The 24,711-nt window shown below is 41.6% G+C and overlaps 2 protein-coding genes across 4 annotated transcripts in view; one reads left to right on the forward strand and one right to left on the reverse strand.

Moving 5' to 3' along the window:
- The window catches only part of HGD (homogentisate 1,2-dioxygenase), a 43,848-nt gene extending 39,270 nt beyond the window's left edge, over positions 1-4,578 (forward strand). The window contains exons 13-14 of the mRNA XM_058731255.1: positions 975-1,156; positions 4,232-4,578. Of these exons, the coding sequence (XP_058587238.1) occupies positions 975-1,156; positions 4,232-4,381 (332 nt within the window). The 3' untranslated portion in view covers positions 4,382-4,578. The remainder of the gene's footprint in view (positions 1-974; positions 1,157-4,231) is intronic.
- Positions 1-24,711, reverse strand: part of NDUFB4 (NADH:ubiquinone oxidoreductase subunit B4) — a 29,595-nt gene that overhangs the window by 421 nt on the left and 4,463 nt on the right. Inside the window, exons 2-3 of one of the 3 annotated variants that reach the window (XM_058731265.1) lie at positions 24,043-24,189; positions 20,346-20,429 (exon numbers count right to left, since the gene is read on the reverse strand). In XM_058731265.1, the coding sequence (XP_058587248.1) occupies positions 20,361-20,429; positions 24,043-24,189 (216 nt within the window). In that variant the 3' untranslated portion in view covers positions 20,346-20,360. Of the gene's footprint in view, positions 1-20,345; positions 20,430-21,650; positions 21,773-24,042; positions 24,190-24,711 lie in introns of those variants that run through there. The other 2 variants (XM_058731266.1, XM_058731264.1) reach the window with 2 other exon arrangements.

Raw genomic sequence — 24,711 nt, forward strand, 5'->3', positions numbered from 1 at the left:
TGACCCTTCCATCAACACACACACACACACACATACACACTCCATCTCAGTTTTCTGGATTGGGAACCAGAAATATGGTGATACCATGTACTGCTGTGGGGCTATTTGGAGGAGGATTAGATAAGATGTGGGAAAGGGGCGCCTGGGTGGCGCAGTCGGTTAAGCGTCCGACTTCAGCCAGGTCACGATCTCGCGGTCCGTGAGTTCGAGCCCCGCGTCAGGCTCTGGGCTGATGGCTCAGAGCCTGGAGCCTGTTTCCGATTCTGTGTCTCCCTCTCTCTCTGCCCCTCCCCCGTTCATGCTCTGTCTCTCTCTGTCCCAAAAATAAATTTAAAAACGTTGAAAAAAAAAATTAAAAAAAAAAAAGATGTGGGAAAGAAGATCATTTTAATATGGGGCTTATAAGCCTAGATGACAGAGTACATCTATTCTTTATTATTACTTTCATTTTAATTTTTATTAAAATCGTCTGGCTATGATTTTCTTTAGATTCAACATCATTTGTTTCAGGCAATGGAACTTAAGATCTCTGACAATCCACATGGCCATCAAGTAGAGTTTTGCCTACCAAGGGTTTCACATTAATGAATGTTTTGTGGGTTCCTCCCGCCTCTGTATTCTTTAGTAATCCTAAAAAATGTATCATATTCTCCTATCTTCTTGGCAGTGCACAGAAAAAATGCTTGAGAGGTCTTGGTATTTTACAGGTTTTGCCTTAGATAATTAAAATAATATTATTTCAGGGGTGCCTGGGTGGCTCAGTTGGTTAAGCGTCCAACTTCAGCTCAGGTTACGATCCCATGGTCCATAGGTTCAAGCCCTGCATCGGGCTCTGTGCTGACAGCTCAGAACCTGGAGCCTGCTTCAGATTCTGTGTCTCCCTCTCTCTCTGTGTCTCCCTCACCCATGCTCTGTCTCTCTCCATCTCTCAAAAATGAATAAACATTAAAATAATACTATTTCAACCCTCCTAGGGAACTGCATGAGTGAATTCATGGGACTTATTAAAGGTCACTATGAGGCAAAGCAAGGTGGATTCCTGCCAGGAGGAGGCAGCCTGCACAGCTCAATGACCCCCCACGGGCCTGATGCTGACTGCTTTGAGAAGGCCAGCAAAGCCAAGCTGGCACCCGAGAGGATTGCTGATGGCACCATGGTAAGCAAGTTAAATGCCAGGCTCTGGCAGCCTTGGGGGTCCCCAACCTTGTTGAGAGGAGTAGCTGCTTTTGTATTTCTCCGTCAGAAAGAAGGAGTCAGGAGAGGAGAGTGTGTGTCTCTCTGTGTGTATATGCCCGTGTGTGTATGTACACACCCCTAAATGTATACTAGACTTCTGATGTGGTAGGGTAGAAAGATATTCGGACTGCGTCAGACCTGGGATCAAATCCTAGCTCGTTGGGGACACCCGAGTGGCTTAGTAGGTTAAATGTCTAAATCTTGATTTTGGCTCAGGTACAATCTCACAGTTCATGAATTCAAGTCCCACACTGGGCTCTGCGCTGACAGTGCAGAGCCTGCTTGGGATTCAGTCTCCCTCTCTCTCTGCCCCTCCCCTGATTGCTCTCTATCTCTCTCTCAAAATAAATAAAAATAAGCTTAAAAAAAATCCTAGCTCTTAGTTCCTACAAACCCTGAATAAGTTACTTAACTTCTCTGTGCTTCACTTTCCCCCATCTGTACAATGGGTGTGGTATTCATCCCAGCAGGTGGCTGTATTTAACCTTACGGACTGTCCAGCACTGTTCAAATATAAAGGAATATTATTAATACTATGTAATAGGTCTTCTCTTATCTGTATGCAGCCCAGAGTATATATGCTGTGTCTCAGAATCATCTCCTGCTTTTTGAGGTAATCTTCTAGGGCCACAGTACCCAGGGATGCAGGATGTCACCTTCAGTGGAATTCTCAAGCCAAGGAGGATCAGAAAGCCTTTGCCTCACTATAGTCAGGGCTTGTGAGAAGCAGTTCTCAGCTGTTTTCTCATTTTCTTTTGCTCTCCTTTGGCATGGGATGAAATTGATGGGATTTAAAATCTGTTTTGCGTTCTTTCTGTGTCAAGCTATAAACATTGAGGCTGAACACAATTGCAGTTGGCTGCGGTACTTAGTTTTACTTTATTTTTGCATTCTTGGAGGTGGAGTTTATGGACCACAAGGAGTAATTTTATGTTAAGTCATATGCAAATTTGCTTTACATTTTTAAACAAATGCCTTCAATGCTACCTGACTTTAAAATCAATAGCACAGTCCTTCCTGACTCCATGCCCAGCTTGCAAACAGACAGCATTATCTGTCTCTCTGTCCAATGCAGTTTGCATTGAACAGTTCCAGGACCAGAGCTGATAGAGCTGATCTGCAAGGGTAGGGTGCAGAGTCCCATCTGCTTGACCTTGGCTCTCTTTCCCTTTCCAAGGGCCTTTGCAAAATTTCTATGGAACTCTACATCTCTTTGAGATGTGGTTTGACAATCTCAATTAAGATATTGCTTCCAGGGGTGCCTGGGTGGCTCAGTCAGTTGGGCGTCTCTGACTCTTGATTTTGGCTCAGGTCATGATCTCAGGGTTGTGAGATTGAGCCCCATCTTGGGCTATGCACTGAGCGTGGAGCCTGCTTGAGATTCTTTCTCTCTCCCTCTTCCCCTCCCTGATCTCTCAAAAAATAAAAATAAAATAAAAAATAAAAAAATAAGCCAAGGGCTCTTTGAGGTACATGGGCTACCCCACACTTGCCACTCAGTAACCTTTGGTGCCCAACTTGGCTTTGGATGTCAGTGTTATCAGGGAGCACTGTTCTACATCAGTGAGGCAAGGACAGAGCTGTTTTTATGAGGAACAAGACTCTGGGAAATGCATAGGGCCTGGAGCACTAGCCAGAAAGAACTCTCCTATGTAAGGGATTAAGGGCAGGGGAGGCCTCGAGTAGCCAGACAGCCCAGACTACCTGGCAGGGGAGGGTCCAGCACTTTACTTAGACCTAACTTTGGGTCTCCATCACCATTTTCCATTATATAATTGGGACCCAGACCTATCTATACACCTCATCCTTATTCCAGTTTGGAATAAATGAACTTTGTATAATACCATCTTCATAACTCAGCTGGGATGGGGTTTTGTTACTACGTTCAGACAGCAAGCTTCTTAAGAAGCAGGCAGCAAAGAGGCAACAACAGACAAGAACGACCGTAATAACAACCCTTATATCTGAATAGTGCTTTATAATGTGCACAGTAGTTCCACACAATCTGATACGGTCCTCATATCAAGCCTGTGGTGAGAAGTCAGGCAGGGACAATCATCTCCCTGAAGCTAATGTATATTAGATACCAAACATTAACATGGGTTCTCTGGGTTGTGACCCAACTTTTATCTTCCTTTTGTCCATCTATATTTTTAAAATTTCCAATAATGTGAACACATAAGAATTGTAGGGTTTTATTTTGGTTTTGTTTTATTTTTAAAAGCCACAATGGTAGGGAAATCAGCAATTGGTGAAGCTAGAATGTCTAAGCTGCACAGAGCACTTGCATATTCTTTCTGTTGGGGACAAAAACCTCCTGAACACAGAGGGACATCAACCATTCAGTCTTCTGGGATAGGTTTTTTAAAAGTACTACAGTCAGTCCTACCTCCTCCTTCCCTCCTCCTCCTCCTCCACCTCTTCCGCCTCCTCCACCTCTTCCTCCTCACTCTCTCTTTACCTCCTTCTCCTTTTCCCAGGCCATCTCCTGGTCAGAGTCCTTAAGAACAAAACTCAAATCTCAGCTCTGCCACCTCGTTACTATCGCTTAAGACAAGCCACTTCCAGCTTTGAGCCAGTTTCCTCCTCTGCAAAAATGGGGGTTATGGCCTCCCCACAGGGACTTAGCCACAGTAAGTGATGGCTCCTAAGAAGATGAATATTCCTAAAACTCTTCCACCTCTGCCCTTGGATCTAGCATATTTAGCTCCATAGTGCTGCAAGGACAATGTGATGCTTACATGCCCAATTCCATTGTATAGAATGAAACTTGGAGCTCAGAGAAGGTAAGGGTCTTGCACCAGGTATCACTCGCCTAGAAGTGGTAGGGCTGGAGCCAGAACCCAAGGTGTGAGCCTGTTGTCCTCACCCTGCTAGCACACATGATTCATTATTCAAAGATTCTGCCTACCTACATCTTTTCTCTTGACATCTAATCAAATGTATTTTATTATCCACCTCACTTCTTTTTTGTCCCCTCCCCCATTTCCTACAGGCATTTATGTTTGAGTCTTCTCTAAGTATGGCCGTCACCAAGTGGGGGCTCAAGACCTCTAATTGTTTGGATGAGAATTACTACAAGTGCTGGGAACCTCTCAAGAGCCACTTCACTCCCAATTCCAGGAACCCAGCAGGACCTAACTGAGACTGAAGCAGTGCTATCATAATTGAGAATGGATTTGTGTGGTTTTGTTTAGAATATCATGCCTTCTGGCAGTATGGGGGAGGGGGTCGGTTAAAATGAGAACTCACTTTTTCACAGGCAAATAACTCAGACATTTGTAGAAATGTTTTTGGAAAGTTCTATGTCAGCTTAATTCCTCAATAAATACTTGACTGGTATTCTGTGGAAGTAGCAATTGGTCATAATCAGGTCGTGATGAGACATACCTATAGTGGCCAGGACTGGGGGCAGTCCATGAGATTGGCTCAAGATCAAGAGTCTCTTCACATGAGTTTGCCTGGATGCCCTTATTCCAGGAGTGCAAATCCAGGGTGTTTACCACAGACCACAAGGAAGGACACGCCAACATAGGGACCATGAACTGAGGCTGAAGCCAAGGCCAAGGTCCCAGGCATAGGGAAGCACAGGGGGTCAGCAGAGCTCCAAACATCCAGTGTCTTCCTAAAACAGATGGGCAGCCAGAACAGCAGGCTAATTATGATAGTCATGTAGCAGCCAGTATAGTTGGTTGTGGACAAGAAGCCCAGCCACCAAGAGTGAGCATCATTCAGTGAGGAGACCAGCAGTCCTGTTTTTTCCACTGAAAACCCCATATCTCATGAAACCCTCAGGCCCGGTCAAACCAGAGTGGTTAGCCCCCCTACTATTCATTCATTGATCATACCACTTGACAGCCATTCAATGAGTCCTTGCTATGTGTCATCTACAGAGTGAGTCCCTGGGGGTGAGAGATTGAGAAGGAAGAAGTCATCTCTCCCCTTAGCAAGCTCACAGTCTGGGGACACCAGAACCAAAGAAGATCAAGTTCCCAGCACAGAACCACAGCAAAAATGAGGCAGTGCAGTATACAAACACTATGCCCAACAGCTCCCTTCCTGTGGCCGGCATCCCTCCCAAGGACTGGGCTGTCCAAGACTCTGGGGTGAACTGATTAGGTTCTCTTGGAGAGAGAAAACAGGCAAATCAGAACAGAAAAGAATGGCAAGTGTATTTTTCACCACTCTAGTTCTATAGTTTTAACACATTCTCTCCTCTGTGTTGCCCAAGGATCAATTTTGATATGCTGCTACTAAGTTTTTGTTTAACAACAGGTAGTGAGAGTCAGCTATGTACCAGGGCCTAGGAACCAGGGCTGCAAAATAAAACAAAAGATGCCCATGTAAATTTGAATTTCAGATAAACCCTGAATAATTTTTAGTACAAGAGTGGACATGGAAACCTGTCTTTTTTTTAAGTTTATTTATTTATTGAGAGAGAGAGAAAGAGAGAGAATGAGGCTGGGAAGGGCAGAGAGAGACAAAGAGAGAGAATCTCAAGGAGGCTCCAGGCTGTCAGTGCGGAGCCCAATGCAGGGCTCAATCCCACAAATCATAAGATCATGACTTGAGCTGAAATCAAGAGTTGGATGCTTAACCGACTGAGCCACCCAGGTGCCCCAGAAACCTGTATTTTTATTTGATAAATCTGGCAACTCTATGAGGGATATGGTGGTCCAGGAGATACATATGGTTCTCGCCCTGACAGAGGTTACATTCTAAGACAGAGACTGATGAAATAAACAAACAAAATAATTATAAATTGTGAAACATGCCAAAACAAAACAAACAGGAACTGAGATAGGAATAGCAGATGGGGAGAGGAGATCATTCTTTAAAAGAGATCTTCAATGAAGAAATGACAGCCAAACCTAAAAGATAGGAAGAAGCAAATCATTGGAAGGGTAGGGTTGGGCTGGGGTGTGGTAGAGGGGAGGAGCATTCCGAAATAAAAGCCTGGTGGGTTCAAGGAACTAAAAGAAAAGCTAGTGTGGGGAGCCCAGGAGCAGGCCATTGCAATAGTCCAGGCAAAAGACAGCACTGTCCTGGACTAATGAGGTGGCAGCAGAGACAGAAGTAAATAAATTCCTGAGTGCTTTGGAGTAGACCTGAAAGACGGTGCTAGGGATCTGTATGCAAGGGGTGAGGGAAGGAGGAGTTGAGGACAGGGCCAAAATGATGGGTAGGCTTCTGGCAGTGATATCTCCTGGTCTCAAACAGTAAGGTGGGTATCTTTGAGGATGACAGAGGCCAGTGTGCCTTCCTGATGTTCCTTGTCTTTATATTAGACATTTTTATTAAAAATTAAACATTGTTAATTAGCAAAGCAGTTAATACCTTAAAAAAATTTTTGAAACTGACCACTATGGCATAAGTTGCTAGTGGCTCACCTATATCCCACCTGCAAGAACCATCCAGTGGTGACCAGCCGCTTCTAGTTGCCTGCACCACATTGGCAACTCTGCCCGAGGACCAAACCAAAACCCAAAAAAACTGCTGGGATTGTGTGGCCCTAAGCACAGCCATCAACCAATGACAAATGGGAATTCATGGATAAACACGCCAGCTCTCTTGGCCCACTCCTCTGAGGCTTGTGCTCAGCCCTGGCCCTTGCAACTTCCAGAAGGATTAAGCTCCACTGCCCATGGTGGCAAAGCCCAATAATGTACTTCTTATTAGCTTCCCTCCCCTCCTTTCCCCACTGTCCTGTGGTGCTTCCTGAGCTCTTCTCTCAGATGACCCAAACTAAGACAACCACTCAAATAGTTTATTCCCAAACTCCAGTCTTTCCAGAACGAGCTCTTCTAACTCTGCTTTTAACCATGAACCCAGACTCTCATCTATTTCTGTTCACTCCATCACCAGTTTGGTGGCAAGCCTCCCTAGAGCTGAAGAAACGTTCAGCATTTACATCCATCCAGTCCGAGCCCTTGTGCTTTATCTCCTCCACTTTATCTTGTTGGCAGCAACTCCTCAGCAAGAGACAATATTTCCCCCAGGCCAGGCTGTTCATGCTAATTAAAAAAAGATTTAGTTTCCTTCTGTTGTGCTTCAGATCAGCTAGAAAGATCTGTATCCTTTCCTTAACTCCCTATTCTCAAAAATACCTTCCTCTACCACACTCCTGAAGAAATATACCATCTCTTTACTGAGAAATAAAAATTCTTTAAAAAAAAAAAAAAAAAAAAAGCACCCTGATTAGTTCTCCTCAAATCGCAGGAGGGTTTTCTGACTGATCCCCTTGGCATTATTATATATTTTCCTGTCTGAGAGGGTGAAATAGAAGCCAACCTTCCCTTTTTTTTCTTTTTTTTTTTTTCTTTTGGAGAAACTTCTCTCACAGAAGTTTCCACAGTAGCTTGGACAACAGCAATGGCTCGAGACCAGTGATTCTCAGTAGGGTTTTGTCTCCTCCAAGACATCTGACAAAGTCTAGAGACATTTTTGATTGTCACAACTAAGGAAAGTGCTACTGGCATCTAGCAGATAAAGGTTAGGGACATTGCTAAACATTCTGTAGTGCACATGGCAGGCTCCCAGAACAAAGAATTAGCCAGGGCTGAATGTCAATGGTGCCAAGGTAGAGAAATCGTGCTGTAGCCACAGTGTTCCTCAACTTCAGCTGTATACTGAATCTCCTGGCAGCTTCCAAAACTCCAAGTGCCTGGAGTATACCACAGATCAACTAAGTTGGGAATAGTGAGGATAGAGCGCCAATGAATTTTGTTAAGTTCTTTTTTGTTTTAAGTTTTTTATTTTCATTCCGATAAAGTTAACATACAGTGTTATATTAGTTTCAGGTATATGACAGAGTGATTCAACAATTCTATACATTACTCAGTGCTCATCATGATAAATGTGCTCTTACTCCCCCCACCCCATCACCTATTTCACCTCCTTCCCCCTGGTAACCATCAGTTTGTTCTCTATAGTTAAGAGTCTGTTTTTGAATTTGTCTTTTTAATGTTTTTATTTGTTCATTTGTTTGGTTTCTTAAATTCCACATAGGAGTGAAATCTTATGGGATTTGCCTTTCTCTGACTGACTTACTTCACTTAGCATTATACTCTCTAGCTCCCTCCATGTCATTGCAAATGGAAAGACTTCATTCCTTTTTATGGCTGAATAATATTTCATTTTGTATATACACTACATCTTCTTTATCCATTCATCTATCATTGGACACTAGGACTGCTTCCATATCTTGGCTATTGTAAATAATGCTGCAATAAACATAGGGGTGCATATACCTTTCAAATTAGTGTTTTCTTATTTTTTAGGTAAATACCTAGTAGTGCAATTACTGGATCATAGGGTAGTTCTATTTCTAACTTTTTGAGGAGCCTACATATTGTTTTCTTTTTCTTTTTTTTTTTTTAATTTTTTTTTTTAACGTTTATTTATTTTTGGGACAGAGAGAGACAGAGCATGAACGGGGGAGGGGCAGAAAGAGAGGGAGACACAGAATCGGAAACAGGCTCCAGGCTCTGAGCCATCAGCCCAGAGCCCGACGCGGGGCTTGAACTCACGGACCGCGAGATCGTGACCTGGAAGTCGGACGCTTAACCGACTGAGTCACCCAGGCGCCCCCTACATATTGTTTTCCACACTGGTTGTACCAGTTTACATTCTCACCAACAGTGTACCAGGGTTCCCTTTTTCTCTACAGCCTCACCAACACTTGTTTCTTGTGTTGTTGATTTTAGCCATTCTGACAGGTGTGAGGTGATATCTCATATTTGTATTTCCCTGATGATAAGTGATGTTGAGCATCTTTTCATGTGTCTATTGGCTATCTGGATATCTTCTTTGGAGAGATGACTGTTCATGTCTTCTGTCCATTTCTTAATTGGATTATTTGTCTTTTGGGTGTTGACCTGTATCAGTTCTTTATATATTTTGGATACTAACCTTTTATCAGATAAGACAGTTGCAAATATATTCTCCCATTCCATAGGTTGTCTTTTTTTTTTTTTTTAAGTGGTTTTTTTTGTCGTTATTTATTTCTTTTTGAGAGATAGAGTGAGAGGAGAATCCCAAGCAGGCTCTGTGCTGTCAGCACAGATCCTGACATGGGGTTCGATCCCACAAACCATGAGAAAATGATCTGAGCCAAAATCAAGAGTCAGCTGAGCCACCCAAACACCCCTCCATAGGTTGTCTTAATTTTGTTGGTTGTTTCCTTTGCTGTGCAGAAGATTTTTTATTTTGATGTAGTCCCAATAGTTCATTTTTGCTTTTGTTTCCCTTGCCTCAGGAGACATTTCTAGAAAAATGGTGTTATAGCTGATGTCAAAGAAATTACCGCCTGTGCTCTCTTCTAGGATTTTTATGGTTTCAGGTCTCACATTTAGGTCCTTAATCCATTTTGAGTTTATATTTGTGCATGGTATAAGAAAGTGGTCCAGTTTCATTCTTTGGCATGTCCAATTTGTTGACAATGTCCAGCACCATTTGTTGAAGGGATTGTCTTTTTCCCATTGTATATTCTTACCCCAAATGAGAATTTTTTTTTTAAACTCCTCAAGCAATTCCAATGCACAGGCAAGGCTGAAGACCACTGTTTTGGAAACTACCTTAAGATTAGTATCTAAAACACCTTCTGGGGGCGCCTGGGTGGCTTGGTCGGTTAAGCGTCCGACTTCGGCTCAGTCATGATCTCACGGTCTGTGAGTTCGAGCCCCGAGTCGGGCTCTGGGCTGATGGCTCAGAGCCTGGAGCCTGCTTCCGATTCTGTGTCTCCCTCTCTCTCTGACCCTCCCCCGTTCATGCTCTGCCTCTCTCTGTCTCAAAAATAAATAAACGTTAAAAAAAAAATTAAAAAAAATAAAACACCTTCTGTTTCCAACCTTAGATCCTGGTCTGAATCAGGGCTTCCTAGATTGAAAGGAAGAGAAGAATTAAGGTGAAAAATATCCCTAAATCTCCCAGTAAACAGAATAAGTCTTTATGTCTGCTGATGTTTGTGCCACCTGCTGCCTCTCAGGCTTCCTGTGGAACCATACCTTGGGCCACTCGACTGACCAACCCTTAAACTTAGACTGCCATACCTCCACACCATCCCTTGTCAGCTTGAAGAAGCTAGCCGGTCATCGGTCATCGTCCCTGTTGCCTAACAGCAGTTAGAGGCCCTATTCCAGGGGGAGGAATGAGTAGGGAAAGGGTTACATTAGAAAAGGAGATAAGGGAACTTCAGGGAGGCAGGATGCAGCTACAAGTGCAAGACTGAAGAAGAGGCAGTGGCAGTGGAGTTTGGGGAATAAAGAGGATAAGATAAACGTGTTCCAGACCTGACTGGGCTAGGTGCCATGTGTGGATTCTCACAGACTTTCTGATAAGGTCCCAATAAAAAGCCAGGGACAGAAATCCCCAGCGGCAACCCAGTTGGGAGCCCTCTCACTCTTGAGAGCTTTACACTTTCTCTCAATAAATTCTATTACTTTGCTCAAAAAAAAGGTGGGGGGAGGGCATGGGCTGTGTTGGAGGTATTACCCAGGAAGGAAAGGAGCCTTCAAATGCAGTGGTGAGAAGGGCCACTGACTCCCTCCAGAAAGAGTGAAATTTGGTACCCAGGTGGGACACAGGAAGAGTGTGGGAAAGAGAGGAGTTAGGAAACCTAAGGCCTAGATGTAAATTCTTTATAAGTTAGAAGTTAATGTGTAGTTTCTGTACCAGAGTGACAAAAAAGTTATCACTATGGATTTGAAAGAAGTTCTGTCTTGGAAAGATACCTTACTACTACTTTAAAAAAAAAAAAAAAAAAGGCTTGAGTGCTGACCTTTAAAGTTCTTCATTACATTTACTGACCAACTAGCCTTCAATTTCATATAACCAACTTTATATAATTGCATCAAAAATCTGAGGCATGCCCGTGTAGTGCATAGTTAAGAGAACAGATGCTAGAACAAGACTGGGTTCAAATCCAGGCTCTACCACTTATGAGCTGTGTGACCCTGACCAAGTTACTTAACTTCTCTGAGCCGCTGTTTCCTCGGCTGTAAAATATAGATACTTCTTCATAAGGAATCCAAGACTCTGGACTCAAGACTGTGCTGAATAAGTTTGAGCAAGTGACTTAACCTCTCTAAGCCTTCCCTTCCTCATTTGAATGAAGGAAATTATCTGTTTCACAAGGATTTGGTGGGGGTGAAATAAAACCATGCACTGAAGGCACCCACACTAATCTTGGCGCACGGTGAGCATAGGGAAATATTAGCAATTATTATTGTTAGTGGCTATTGTTGCTACTGTGACACAGTGAATACTTATTCATTCCTGCCTCAGTGAGGCTGCTGTGCCACGTACTGCAGGTGACACTGGAATGAGTAAGCCAAGGTCCTTGTCACTAAATAAACAAGCATATAGCTGATGATTCTAATGCAGTAAGTAACAGAAGCCCAAAGTGTAGAAAATTTAGAAGTACCACCTCCTTTTTGACATCTTCTAGGTTTTGAAACATGAAAACCATATTAAAGCTCAATTTACGATCTCAACAGTGCATATTAATAGCTCAATTAAAGTGAAAGTTAAGGGGCGCCTGGGTGGCGCAGTCGGTTAAGCGTCCGACTTCAGCCAGGTCACGATCTCGCGGTCCGTGAGTTCGAGCCCCGCGTCAGGCTCTGGGCCGATGGCTCGGAGCCTGGAGCCTGTTTCCGATTCTGTGTCTCCCTCTCTCTCTGACCCTCCCCCGTTCATGCTCTGTCTCTCTCTGTCCCAAAAATAAATAAAAAACGTTGAAAAAAAAAATTTAAAAAAAAAAAAAAAAAAAAGTGAAAGTTAAGACAGAATCTACACTTTGATGTAAGTAGTTTGCATATGACTAGCTACAGAGCTTTTCCTGGAGGAATCTTAACTAATCATGTAGGCCTTTGGGACTCTAATTAGCCTATTCTCAGTTTTTTTAAATGCAAAATGATAGGGCGCCTGGCTGGCTCAGTCAGAAAAGCATGGACTCTAGATCTCAGGGTTGTGAGTTTGAGCCCACGTTGGATGGAGAGGTTACTTACTTACAAATAAATAAATAAATTTAACAAATAAATAAATCTGAAATGATATCAGAAACTTCGACACAACTCACCACAGCACTATTAACAGTGATACCTTGTAAAAACCAAATGTATGCAATTCTATACATTCCCTGGAAAAGAAATTTAACAGATGGGGCAGTTTTGCTCATTCACAAGCATTTACTACCTTTATTTTGGATCCTATGAATAAAATTAAAACCTGAAGGACAGGTGTACTTTATGATATGACTTCTCTTAATAAAAAGACATGGTATCAATTAAGAGTGCATTTAACTGTAAGAAAAAAAAAACCTGCAAAACTAAAAATCTAGCATTAGCTTAACAACTAGGACTTTATCCTATAAAAGAAGTCTGAGGTTGGCAGGTCAGGACATGAAGTGATCCTAGACCCAAGTTCATTCTGCTTTTCCGCTCCACTATTTTTGGCAAATTGTTTTATCTTCATTCCATTTCTAGGCCTCATATCCATGTTATTGGTCAGAGGAAAAGAAGAAAGCAAAAGGGGGAAGGAACAGAAAGGATTTCTCCTTGGGAAATTCCTTTTTTAATTTTTTTTTTCCAACGTTTTTTTTTTTATTTATTTTTGGGACAGAGAGAGACAGAGCATGAACGGGGGAGGGGCAGAGAGAGAGAGGGAGACACAGAATCAGAAACAGGCTCCAGGCTCCGAGCCATCAGCCCAGTGCCTGACGCGGGGCTCGAACTCACGGACCACGAGATCGTGACCTGGCTGAAGTCGGACGCTTAACCGACTGCGCCACCCAGGCGCCCCGGGAAATTCCTTTTTATTTGGGAAAGAAAGCCCTCCCCTGCAGATCCTCCTTATGTCTTATGCACAGAACTGAGTCCCATGTCCATACTTAGAACAATCCCCAATTCATTCCCTGGAGCTGGGATCATGTACACCTTGCCTGAGATAAAGGGAATTCCAGCAACCTCCTGTACAAATTGGGGTTCTATCAGAAGGAAAGAAGGGCTATTGGGTGTTGGTGGGCAAGCTGGTGCCTGTCAGGGATACCTTCCTGTGGGAATCCAGCAAGAACAATACAGAAGGCATTGGGTTTGAACCTAACATCTTCACTCTCACAGCCACAAGAGACAAATCTGCGAATATTTGCTTTATACAGGAAATGCTCCAAACATCTGCCTGATTCCTCCAAATACATCCTTATTAATATGCCTTATCAAGTCTTCTGTTTGTATGAAGTACAAATAGTAGGTTGGTGAGCAACTGTTTCAATTATCCCAAGTCTCATTTTTCATCACAAACAGGTGACATGGACAATCAGAGCCAGTGTTCTTAATCAAAACCTAGCATCCTGTTTTTGTGCCACTACCATATTGTCTGGCAAAAAAACAGACACATGGATCAATGGAACAAAATAGAAAACCCAGAACTGGATACACAACTATATGGCCAACTAATCTTCAACAGAGTAGGAAAGAATATCCAATGAAAAAAAAAGACAGTCTCTTCAACAAATAAAATGTTGGGAAAACTAGACAGCAACATGGAAAAGAATGAAACTGGACCACTTTCTTACACCATTCAAAATGGATGACAGACCTAAATGTGAGACAGGAAACCATCAAAAGACTACAGGAGAACTCAGGCAGCAACCTCTTTGACCTCAGCTGGAGCAGCTTCTCACTAGACACGTCTCTGAAGGCAAGGGAAACAAAAGTAAAATGAACTATTGGGACCTCATCAAGATAAAAAATTTCTGCAAAGTGAAGAAAACAATCAACAAAAATAAAAGGCAGCCTACAGAATGGAAGAAGATATTTGCAAATGACATATCTGATAAAGGGTTAGTATCCAAAATATATAAAGACCTTATCAAACTCCATACCTAAAAAACCAAATGATCCAGTGAAGAACTGGGCAGAAGACATGAATAGACATTTTCCAAAGAAGAAATCCTCACACCCATCAGAATGGCTAAAATTAACAACAAAAGTAACAACAAGTATTGGCAAGGATGTGGAGAAAGTAAGGGGAGCCCCCTTAACACTGTTGGTGGAAATGCAAACTGATGCAGCCACTCTGGAAAACAGTATGGAGGTTCCTCAAAAAGTTAAGAATAGAATTACCCTATGATTCAGTAATTGCACTACTAGGTAACTCAAAGGATACAAAAATACAGATTTGATGGGGTACATGCACTTCAATGTTTGTAGTACCATTATCAACAATAGCCAAATTATGGAAAGAGTCCAAATGTCTATGCATCCATCAACTGATGAATGGATAAAGAAGACATGGGGTGTGTATGTGTATGTTTGTATGTAAGTATGTATGTATGTGTGTGTGTGTGTGTATATATATGTACACATATATATGTGTGTGTGTGTGTATATATATATATATATATATGAATATTAGTCAGCCATAAAAAGGAATGAAGTCTTGCCATTTGCAATGATGTGGATAGAGCTAACATGTATTATGCTAAGCGAAATAAGTCACTCAGAGAAAGACAAACACCGTATCATTTCAGTCATATGTGGAATTTAAGAAACAAAACATGAACATATGGGAAGGGGGAAAAAAAGAGAAACAAACCATAAGAGACTCTTAACTATAGAGAACAAACTGAGGTTTGATGGAGGGAGGGAGGTTGGGGGGCGGGATGGGCTAAATGGGTGATGGGTACAAAAGAGGGCACTTGTGATTGAGCACTGGGTATTGTATGTAAGTGATGAATCACTGAATTCTACACCTGAAACCAATATTGCACTATAGGTTAACAAACTAGAATTTAAATAAAAATTTTAAAAGAAAAAGAAAAAAAGCCTTAGATTTCTAATCCTCAAATTAGGATTTCTTGAAGAAACGGACAAATCATTTCTCCTGTCCAAATCTTTCCTATAGAATTAGGCAGTGAGACTAGCAGATCTTTAAAGATTTTTCTGGTTCTAACATTCTATATACCTGTGGATGTGCTAGAAAATCTAGAGGTGCAAGTGGCAGTCTCTACTCTTAAAGATGCCACCTCTTGAACCCTCCAGGCTGGGTTAGGTATTCTTTCTCAGTACTGGACTCCACACAGCGTCAGTCTTTATCCTGTCCAAAGAACGGTTAAAGATATGCCCTCTGGAGTCAGCCTGCCCAGATTTAAGTTCTGACTCAGCCCTTATTAGCTAGAGGACTCAAGCAAATTAGTTAACCTCTCTAAATCCCTCTGCATCATGGGGAATTTTAAGGCATGCAGCGAGATGTGTAAAGCCCTAACTTTAACTTAGTGACTAGAACACAAGCAAAAGTTTAATTAAGTGTTGGCTGCTATAATTGTTTTTCTCCATTGTTCATTCCTCCAATAAGGAGCTGTATCTTTATTATATAAGTATCCTCAATGCTTAGTACATGACTGAGCTCAGTGATCAATTCAGAGGAGACCTGACAGCCAATGTCCTACTAGAATTCAGTAGACACAGGCTCCTTCACCCCTGTGGCTCCAGGAAACCAACCATCCCTAGAACCTGCAGACCGACAGCAGCTCATTCTCCTTGCAGACTGCACGTCTCCTCCCAAAGGTCCTGATAGGACCAAACACTTCTGTGCCACCCCTTCTCTAGAGCATGATTTCGAAGGAGAAGCTGCCTATCCAGTTTCTAATAGATAGCTTCAGGTTAGTTGGCCACCCTTATCTCCATCTACCCTCATCCAAGTCACTTCATATAAAAAATAGTAATACTCAGGGTGCCTGGGTGGCTCAATCAGTTAATTGTCCAACTCTTGGTTTCAGCTCAGGTCATAATCTCTCGGTTTTGTGAGTTCAAGCCCTGCATTGGGCCTGCACTGTCAGTGTGGAGCCTGCTTGGGATTCTCCCTCTCCCTCTCTCTCTGCCCCTCCCCAACTCACACTGTCTCTGTCTCTGTCAGGATAAATAAATAAACTTCAAAAACACTTTTTTAAAATAGTAACACTCTTTGATGCTGTCTCTATCCTATATAAAGCATAAATAAAACCCTCTCTAGCAAACTTTGTTTTCTTAAATTATGAAAATAAGTAGAAAAAAATGTGCTTACCTGTGCAGATGTAGTTTCAAGAGAAGTTCCTTCACCTTCTCCTCCTACTCACAACAATTTCATATCAGACTGGTACCCCCTGAGTCCCTCCTACATTGATTTCTAGAGCAGACTCAGCCAGTTGCCTCCTTCCTCCATTTCCACTCCCCATTTTCTTTAGAGCCTAATTATCAAATAAGAGATGAATGATTTAAATGCAATTGATGGTAGAAGTAAAGAATTGACTCAAAACTGCTAAGATAATACTCCTTGTAATTATGGAGGAAAAGAACTTGAATTCTTTTTTTTTTTTTTTTTTAAGAACTTGAATTCTAATGGTAAGTTTGTTTGCTCCAGAAATCTCAGATGTTTCACCAGCAATGTTCAAATACTGGATGTCAGACTTTAAGTTGACCTTAATCTTTTAAATCCTGAAGCTTGGCGATGAGATAGATGCACACTGCACTTTCTTGGAATGTTGAAGGGTAAATGACAGGGATCAATGTCCCTCCAGGCCACAGTGAATATCAGCAGAAGGGGAAATGGCAATAAACAAGGCAGCCAGAGGGGAGACTAGTAGAAGGATTACAATCATAACTGTTGGTACAAACGGATCCTCTAATAGCAACATGATAAGGGTGCCTGGGTGACACAGCTGGTTAGGTGTCCAACTCATGATCTCATGGTTTGTGAGTTTGGGCCCCGCACCAGGCTCTCTCCTGTCAGCACAGAGCCGCTTTGGATCCTCTGTCTCCCTCTCTCTATGCCCCTCTTCCGCTCACTCTCAAAAGTAAACATTAAAAAAAATTTTTTAAGAAACATGATAAAATTCTATTTGTTCATACAAAGGTAGAAAGTAGCAGCAGACATTTTGAAAAGCTTGAATCTTTTAATATATTTATGGTATTTTATAATTTACTAATTTTCAAGCGCTGTCCATATCTTTAAATCATGCATCTTTAAATTTTTTTTTTCAACGTTTTTTATTTATTTTTGGGACAGAGAGAGACAGAGCATGAACGGGGGAGGGGCAGAGAGAGAGGCAGACACAGAATCGGAAACAGGCTCCAGGCTCCGAGCCATCAGCCCAGAGCCCGACGCGCGGGGCTCGAACTCACGGACCGCGAGATCGTGACCTGGCTGAAGTCGGACGCTTAACCGACGGCGCCACCCAGGCGCCCCTAAATCATGCATCTTTGATCAAAATAGTTTCTCGTACAGATCTCTAATATCCTCAATTACTTCATTAATGATCTTGAAGAATGTAGCAATAACCATTACTCTGTAGCTTCCCCAAAGTCACAAGAAGACTGTCAAGTGCCCACCAGGAATGAGAAAAAAGAAAAAGGAAAATAAATCAGGAAATGGACCCAAAGAGATTTGGATCAGAGCATGAATGTAATATTTTTCACCAGGCAGGGTCCATAATAAAGGATAAAAAGACACAGTACTTAAACAAACCAGCCTGTTAGAGAAGCAATATTGTCCCAAAGAGAGGAAGGGATGATGTACACGGATATGGAATTATTAAGACTGGCTCCTCAAGCATGTGCATAAAGGGGAACTAATAGAGATAATATATTTAGACTTTCATAAAGCTTTCGACAAGTTCACATCCAAATGAGTCATCCTGGGATTAGTAGGGACTGCTTTGTTCTACAGAGAGGGCTTGTCTCAAAAATTGAAAATCATTTCTAGCCATAAGTCTTACAACAGCCTGATAACTGGTCAACCTCTAGCCTTTCTTGCCCTGAGATCCTCCTCCTCCAGAATCCAAAATGATCTTCCAGGGATGCAAATCCAATGAGGTTACTCCTGCTTAATACCTTCAGTGGCTCCCATTGCCATTAGGAAGAAGCCCTTAACTGTGATAAAGGCCTTATGATCTGGTTCTGGTTCCTTGTCATTTTTGGCTGCACAGCATTTGAACCACTTTCTTATGTTTGGGAATTCCATATCTGCCTCACATTTTCAAGCTGAACATGCCATATGCTTGCTTTTTCACCCTCCCCTGCAACAAGAAGTTTTTCAGGAGCAAGTGATGGGAAGATACAGGAACCTTGAGGAACTTTTTATGGTGGCTGTGGCTGTAACAAGCTTTAGCTTTTGGGCCAACAGAGGCAGCAATACCAGTGTAGGCTCCTGTGCCCAGTGCTCACGGCCAGCCACATCAGTCAGACACATGGTAACATTATAGCACTCAGATGAGGTGGCAATTGGTATTCTCAGCAGACCATTCTGGGTGTGATTTGGGGCATTGTTTGTGGTAGTGAGAAATATTTAGAAATTGATTAAACTCTTAAGAACACATTGCTCAATAATTCTCAATGTTAAAAAAAAATGTTTTATAATCAGCAAAACTAAAAGGCAACCTATGGAATGGGAGAAGATATTTACAAATGACATATCCAATAAAGGGTTAGTATCCAAAATCTATAAAGAACTTATCAAACTCAACACACAAAAAATGAATAATCCAATTTAAAAATGGGCAGAAGACATGAATAGACATTTTTTCCAAAGAAGACATCCTGATGGTCAACAGACACAATGAAAAGATGCTCAAAATCACTCATCATCAGGGATATGTAAATCAAAACTACAGCGAGGTATCACCTCACACCTATCAGAATAGAGAAAATCAAAAACACAAGTAACAATAGGTGTTGGCGAGGATGTGGAGAAAAAGGAATTGTTGCACTGTTGGTAGGAATGCAAACTGGTATACCCACTGTAGAAAACAGTATGACATTTCTTCAAAAGGTTAAAAATAGGGGGCACCTGGGTGGCTCAGTCAGTTAGGTGTCCAACTCTGCTCAGGTCATAATCTCACAGTTTGTGGGTTCAAGCCCTGAGTCAGGCTCTGTGCTGACAGCTTGGAGCCTGGAGCCTGCTTCAGATTCTGTGTCTCCCTCTCTCTCTGCTCTTCCCCCACTCATGCTGTGTCTCTCTGTCTCTCAAAAATAAAATAAAACATTAAAAAAAATTTTTTTAAGTTAAAAATAGAACTACCCTAAATACTAAATACTTTGTAAACAGTAACTCTTCAAACAATGAGCTTAATAACAATGTAAGTATTACTAGTATATCTATTTTAAAGATAAGAAAACTGAGTCACAGAAAATGTAAATACTTTCCAGGTCACTTCACAAGTGGTAGAGCAGGGATACAAATGCAAGGTCACGGAAGGGGACTACAAGTTCCAACCGTCTAATCAGACAGTTGGTTCTCTTGGCAACCAACCCCAGCCTTAGGTGTGGTCTGAAACTTGCCTCATTAACATAACAAAAGACGCCTTTAACACAACTCTCAGAAAATCCCCAGGGTTTTAGGAGCTCTGTGACAGAAATGAGGACAATGACCAAATATGTATTTCTTATTATAAATCACAATATCACAGGATTTCACTTTAATCGGAAACTGTGACTATCTCCTGGTAATTTGGGGCTTCTTGTGCCTGGGAAACAGTGGACAAAAGGGAAAAAAAAGGTTTCCATATTGGCAGCACTAAATGACTTTCATTACAAGGAGCTAGGGTAGCTGTTACACAATGGGGGCCTAAAGGGATACATCTGGAATGCAGATTTACTAGTGCTTCTTGATGCTTCCATGTCCAGGGATAAATGTAAATAGGCAATTGCTTCAACAAAGACCTGATGATACAGGAGTAACTAAGGTTCTGGCCTTGGCAGATAAAGGACCCAGTGACTCCTTCAAGCAAGCAATCTAGACCGTCTAAAGTGATAGCCAAGGAGGGAAAACCTAGAAAGTTTGGTGGAGGGAAATGACGAATATCAGTTATGGCTTCAGACATTTCCACAGTGCAGGACTGAGACTTGTTCCACTAACCCTCCTATGCTGAGATTGGACCTAGCCACCACCCTGAATGACATGTTACAGATTAAAGTGCACCCAGATCCAAGCAGTGTATGGAGTGGATAAGGAAATCGTCTACTTCTTGTGCCTACCTCATTTCCTCTTGACCAGTCTTTTTACTCCAACTGCTGCTGTAGCTCCTAGCTCCTGCAGGTGTGGAACTGTCAACAAGACACCTCAGCTGTGTAGCACATCACTTGCTTCCTGCCCTAGGCTTTCTTCCCCCTCCATGTGAGAAGCCTGTAAGCACCCTCAGCCATTCTGAGGCACACCCATACCTGGAAGTGAAAGGGACTTAACTGCATGAGACAACTCTCAACCAACTCGGGGACCAGCTCATGGATACTCATTTTTCGCTTGTACACATTCTGTGCACGTTCCACAGGGCTCCTCAAGGTCCCTGGTGGAATTAAGCCTGCTACTCTGAGGCAACAGGCCAATCACACACACCTGACGGGCTGTCCTCTACTCCTGCTTCACTCTTACCAGTCTCCTACTTGTTCTTTCACATCACTCCCTAATATAACCTGCACATAAGCTTGTCTCTCAGGTTCTGTGTTTCTGAGTACCCCAGACTCATAAAAGATTCAGATGAGAAGACTTGTGAATATGCTCTTAAAGTTAAAAACAATATACTAACGTAAATCAGCCCTAAAGAGCAAGCTCTTCCTGTAACACTTTCTTACTCTGCCTTCATAGGTCCAATTGTCACCCTACTGTTTCAAGACTGAACAATAAAGCATGTAGCTTTATTTTATTAGCAATACTATGTTATCTCATTTCTATCTTCATGACCTTATGAGGAAGTAGGCATTACTATCTCCATGCGAGAGCTGGGGTAACAGGAGGCCTTGTATTCCAACTCAACTGTTCAGCTTGAGCTAGGGTTCTGACCCCAATCTAACCTTCAAAGCCTATGTGCTAAACCATTTTACTTCTTTTCCTCAGCGTGGCCTCTACCCTGTCTTCTTACCCTACAATGGCCCCCAATATAGCCATACTCAACACACCTTGCCCTTTAATGCTTCCGTTTTGCCCTGTTAGCCCCTGTGATCTTCAGAGCCTTGATCAAATGCCATCTCCCTAGACAGAATTGTTTCTCCATGAGCTTCTATATCACTTTCCTGAATCCCTGTCATATCTTTTTTTACCACATTGATGTTACTGTTCTGTTGCATTTACCGCTGGGGCTGGAGCCAGACACGAGTTTAGATTATTAAGTAGTACTAGATATAATGAGCTCTCAAATAACAATAATGGAATAAAACAGTTGTCACAGTGTACTCCTTACGCACAGGGCCTAAACTTGTCTTATTGACTGTTGTCTTCTGGGACCAGAGCACAATGCCTGGCTCAGAGTAGACACTCATTTGCTGAATGACTGAATGCATCAACGTGAATTTGTTTCTTCATTAAACTGTGAACTCTTACAAAGTAGGGATAATACAATGTACAGCAAATATTTGTTGAATTAAGGTAACAGGAAGAAAGAGAAACTATTTAATGATTAATAGGAGATTTATTTAAACAATAATACATAGAGTCATCATTGCCAGACTTAATATGAAATGCTAAATGTTCGATCCAATTTTCCTTCCTGGATCAGTTTTTCTTTCCTATCCTGCAGAGATAGAAAACAAACAAACAAACAAATAAAACAAAAAACAAACAAAAAAAACTGCATTAGAAACAACACATTCTGACCCCTGTTCATTGCAACACTATTTACAACAGCCAAGATACAGAAACAACCTCAGTGTCCATCAATGGATGAATAAAGACATGGTATATGTATACAATGGAATACTATTCAGCCATAATAAAAAAAAAAGAATGAAATCTTGCAATTTCATAAGTACAAGCATATAGATACAGAGAACACACAGGTAGGTGACAGAGGCAGGAGGTGGGCAGTGGGCAAAATGGGTGAAGGGGATCAAAAGGTACAAACTTCCAATCACAAATTAAATAAGTCATGGGAATATAATGTACAGCATGGTGACTACAGTCAATAATACTATATTGAATATTTGAAAGTTGCTAAGAGAATTATTCTTAAGTCCTCATTATAAGAAAAAAGATTATTTTTGTAACTATGTATGGTGACAGATGTTAACTAGACTTACTCTGGTGACCATTTTGCAAAATATATAAACAAAAAAGTACTAGAAAATACAAAAAAACAAAGTATTCTGGCAGAACCCACAGTACAACTCTGAAACAAGACTTAAATACTCCAAAGCTAATTCCCATCCCACATTGTATAAGGGAAGAAGTAGCAGTCTGAAGAAATAAAGGGACAATGAAAAAACATTCCTATTGAAAAACATCTTATGTAGGGCACCTGGGTGGCTCAGTTGGTTAAGCATTTGACTTTCGGTTTTGGCTCAGGTCATGATCTTGCAGTTTGTGAGACCAAGCCCTATGTCAGGCTCTGTACTGACAGCTCTGAGCCTGCTTGGGATTCTCTCTCCCTCTCTCTCAATAAAGTAAAAATAAACATAAAAAAAAAAAAAATAGAGGGGCGCCTGGGTGGCTCAGTCGGTTAAGCGTCCGACTTCAGCTCAGGTCACGATCTAACGGTCCGTGAGTTCGAGCCCCGCGTCGGGCTCTGGGCTGATGGCTCAGAGCCTGGAGCCTGCTTCTGATTCTGTGTCTCCCTCTCTGTCTGCCCCTCCCCTGTTCATGCTCTGTCTCTCTCTGTCTCAAAAATAAATAAACGTTAAAAAAAATTTTAAAAAAAATAGATGGGGCGCCTGCGTGGCTCAGTTGGTTAAGTATCTGACTTTGGCTCAGGTCATGATCTCACAGTTTGTGAGTTTGAGCCCCACATCGGGCTCTCTGCTCTCAGCACAGAGCCTGCTTCAGATCCTCTCCCACTTACGTTCACACTCTCTCTCTCAAAAATAAATAAACATAAAAAAAAAAGAAAAGAAAAACATCCTGTGCACATGTTGGAATCATTTTATTACCCCACTAAAAATCATATGTCAAAAGCAAAATGCAAACACCTTCTGGGTAAGTGTGGCCTACCTTTCTGTGAAGCAGTTAATTTATCAATCAAAAAAATATATATAAGGTCTAACAGGAGAGTGGACTGGCCAGTTTAAGGCAGAGCTAGATGAGTGGGTTCCAGTCTATATGGCAACATGAGGCCTCCCGGGGGTCTAGTACTAGCTGTCAAAGATAAGCTTGGCTTTCTCTGCGATCATATGGCCTCTGATGGCAGATTCCCACCACGGGTTGCTTTTGCTTTCCTCTTGTTAGGGTATTAGGAAGTTTTAACATTAATTCACAAAATGTGACCAACATAACTAGAATTCATACAAATAGGGAACACACTAAATGACTTATGTATTCTGCTAATATTTAACCAAATAAACATCTCTTTTAAAAACAGATGAACTAAGAAAAATATAAAAATTCACAAAGATAATTTCTAAAGGTAATTCAAAATAGCAAAGTTTAACTTCTATATTAACTTTTTAAAGTTATTTCTGTATTCTCTCACTTAATATTCACAGCACAATTTCCTTACATCATCTAAAACACACCAGGAAAACTCTTTCATGAGCTCTAAGTTCAAGCCTTAGAAATTTAAACTGACCAACTTATTACTTGATATTCTAGAGCAGCCATTAATTTGAAAGTCTCAGAGACTATCATGAATTTTAGTAAAGTATATTTCAGTAAGAGTTGAAATGATAAAGCAATAAAACCAAACATGTAATCGAAAACTTTCTCTTTTAACTCTTGCTGGAAAGGAATAAAGATAAAAGAGTAGAGGGGTTAAGATGGGAGGAAGGCTGGTGGCAATGGACAAGAGAAAGAGCTGCAGCCAGCCCGGGGAACTAATCACACAGAAAGTAAATATCAGGCCCCAATACTTACTCTGTCAGTTTTGAAAACATAATACCAGAAGAAGAGGGGCCCAATTCCAAATAGAGCTCCTAAGAGTGAGGTCTTGGGAGTGGGTCTGAAATTGGGATAGATATTTGCTGATCTTGCATAGGTCCAACGAATCAAGGCAGGATCTTCCTGAAATTCATGAAAACAAAAAGTTACAGGAACTTAAGCAGGACCACACTGAAACAATCTCACCAAAACTTTTGTGGGGGAGGACGGGAGATGCCTTTTGTGCTCCACCATAGCTAAGGGTAAGCCCTGAATATTCCTAAATAGCTTTGGGGAAGACCTTTCATTTCTAGTATTTGTTGAATTAACTCTCTGATGATCTTGTTCAAATCCTTCAGAATTTAAAATATTCTTATATCACCCTTCAGCTTTCTATTTATTTGAGATTTAAGAAATATAATCTTTTATTTTTTTTAATTTATTTTTGAGAGAAAGAGAGAGAGAAAGAGCTTGAGCCGGGAAGGGACAAAGAGAAGGGAGACACAGAATCAAAGCAGGCTCCAGGTTCCAAGCTGCCAGCATAGAGCCTGACACAGGGCTCGAACTCACAAATGGTGAGATCATGACCTGAGCCGAAGTCAGATGCTGAACCAATTGAGTCACCCAGCTGCCCCAAGAAACCTAATCTTTTTAAGCTGTCAGAGA

This window comes from Neofelis nebulosa, chromosome 5 (assembly GCF_028018385.1).
Source record: "Neofelis nebulosa isolate mNeoNeb1 chromosome 5, mNeoNeb1.pri, whole genome shotgun sequence".
NCBI classification, from domain to species: domain Eukaryota; kingdom Metazoa; phylum Chordata; class Mammalia; order Carnivora; family Felidae; genus Neofelis; species Neofelis nebulosa.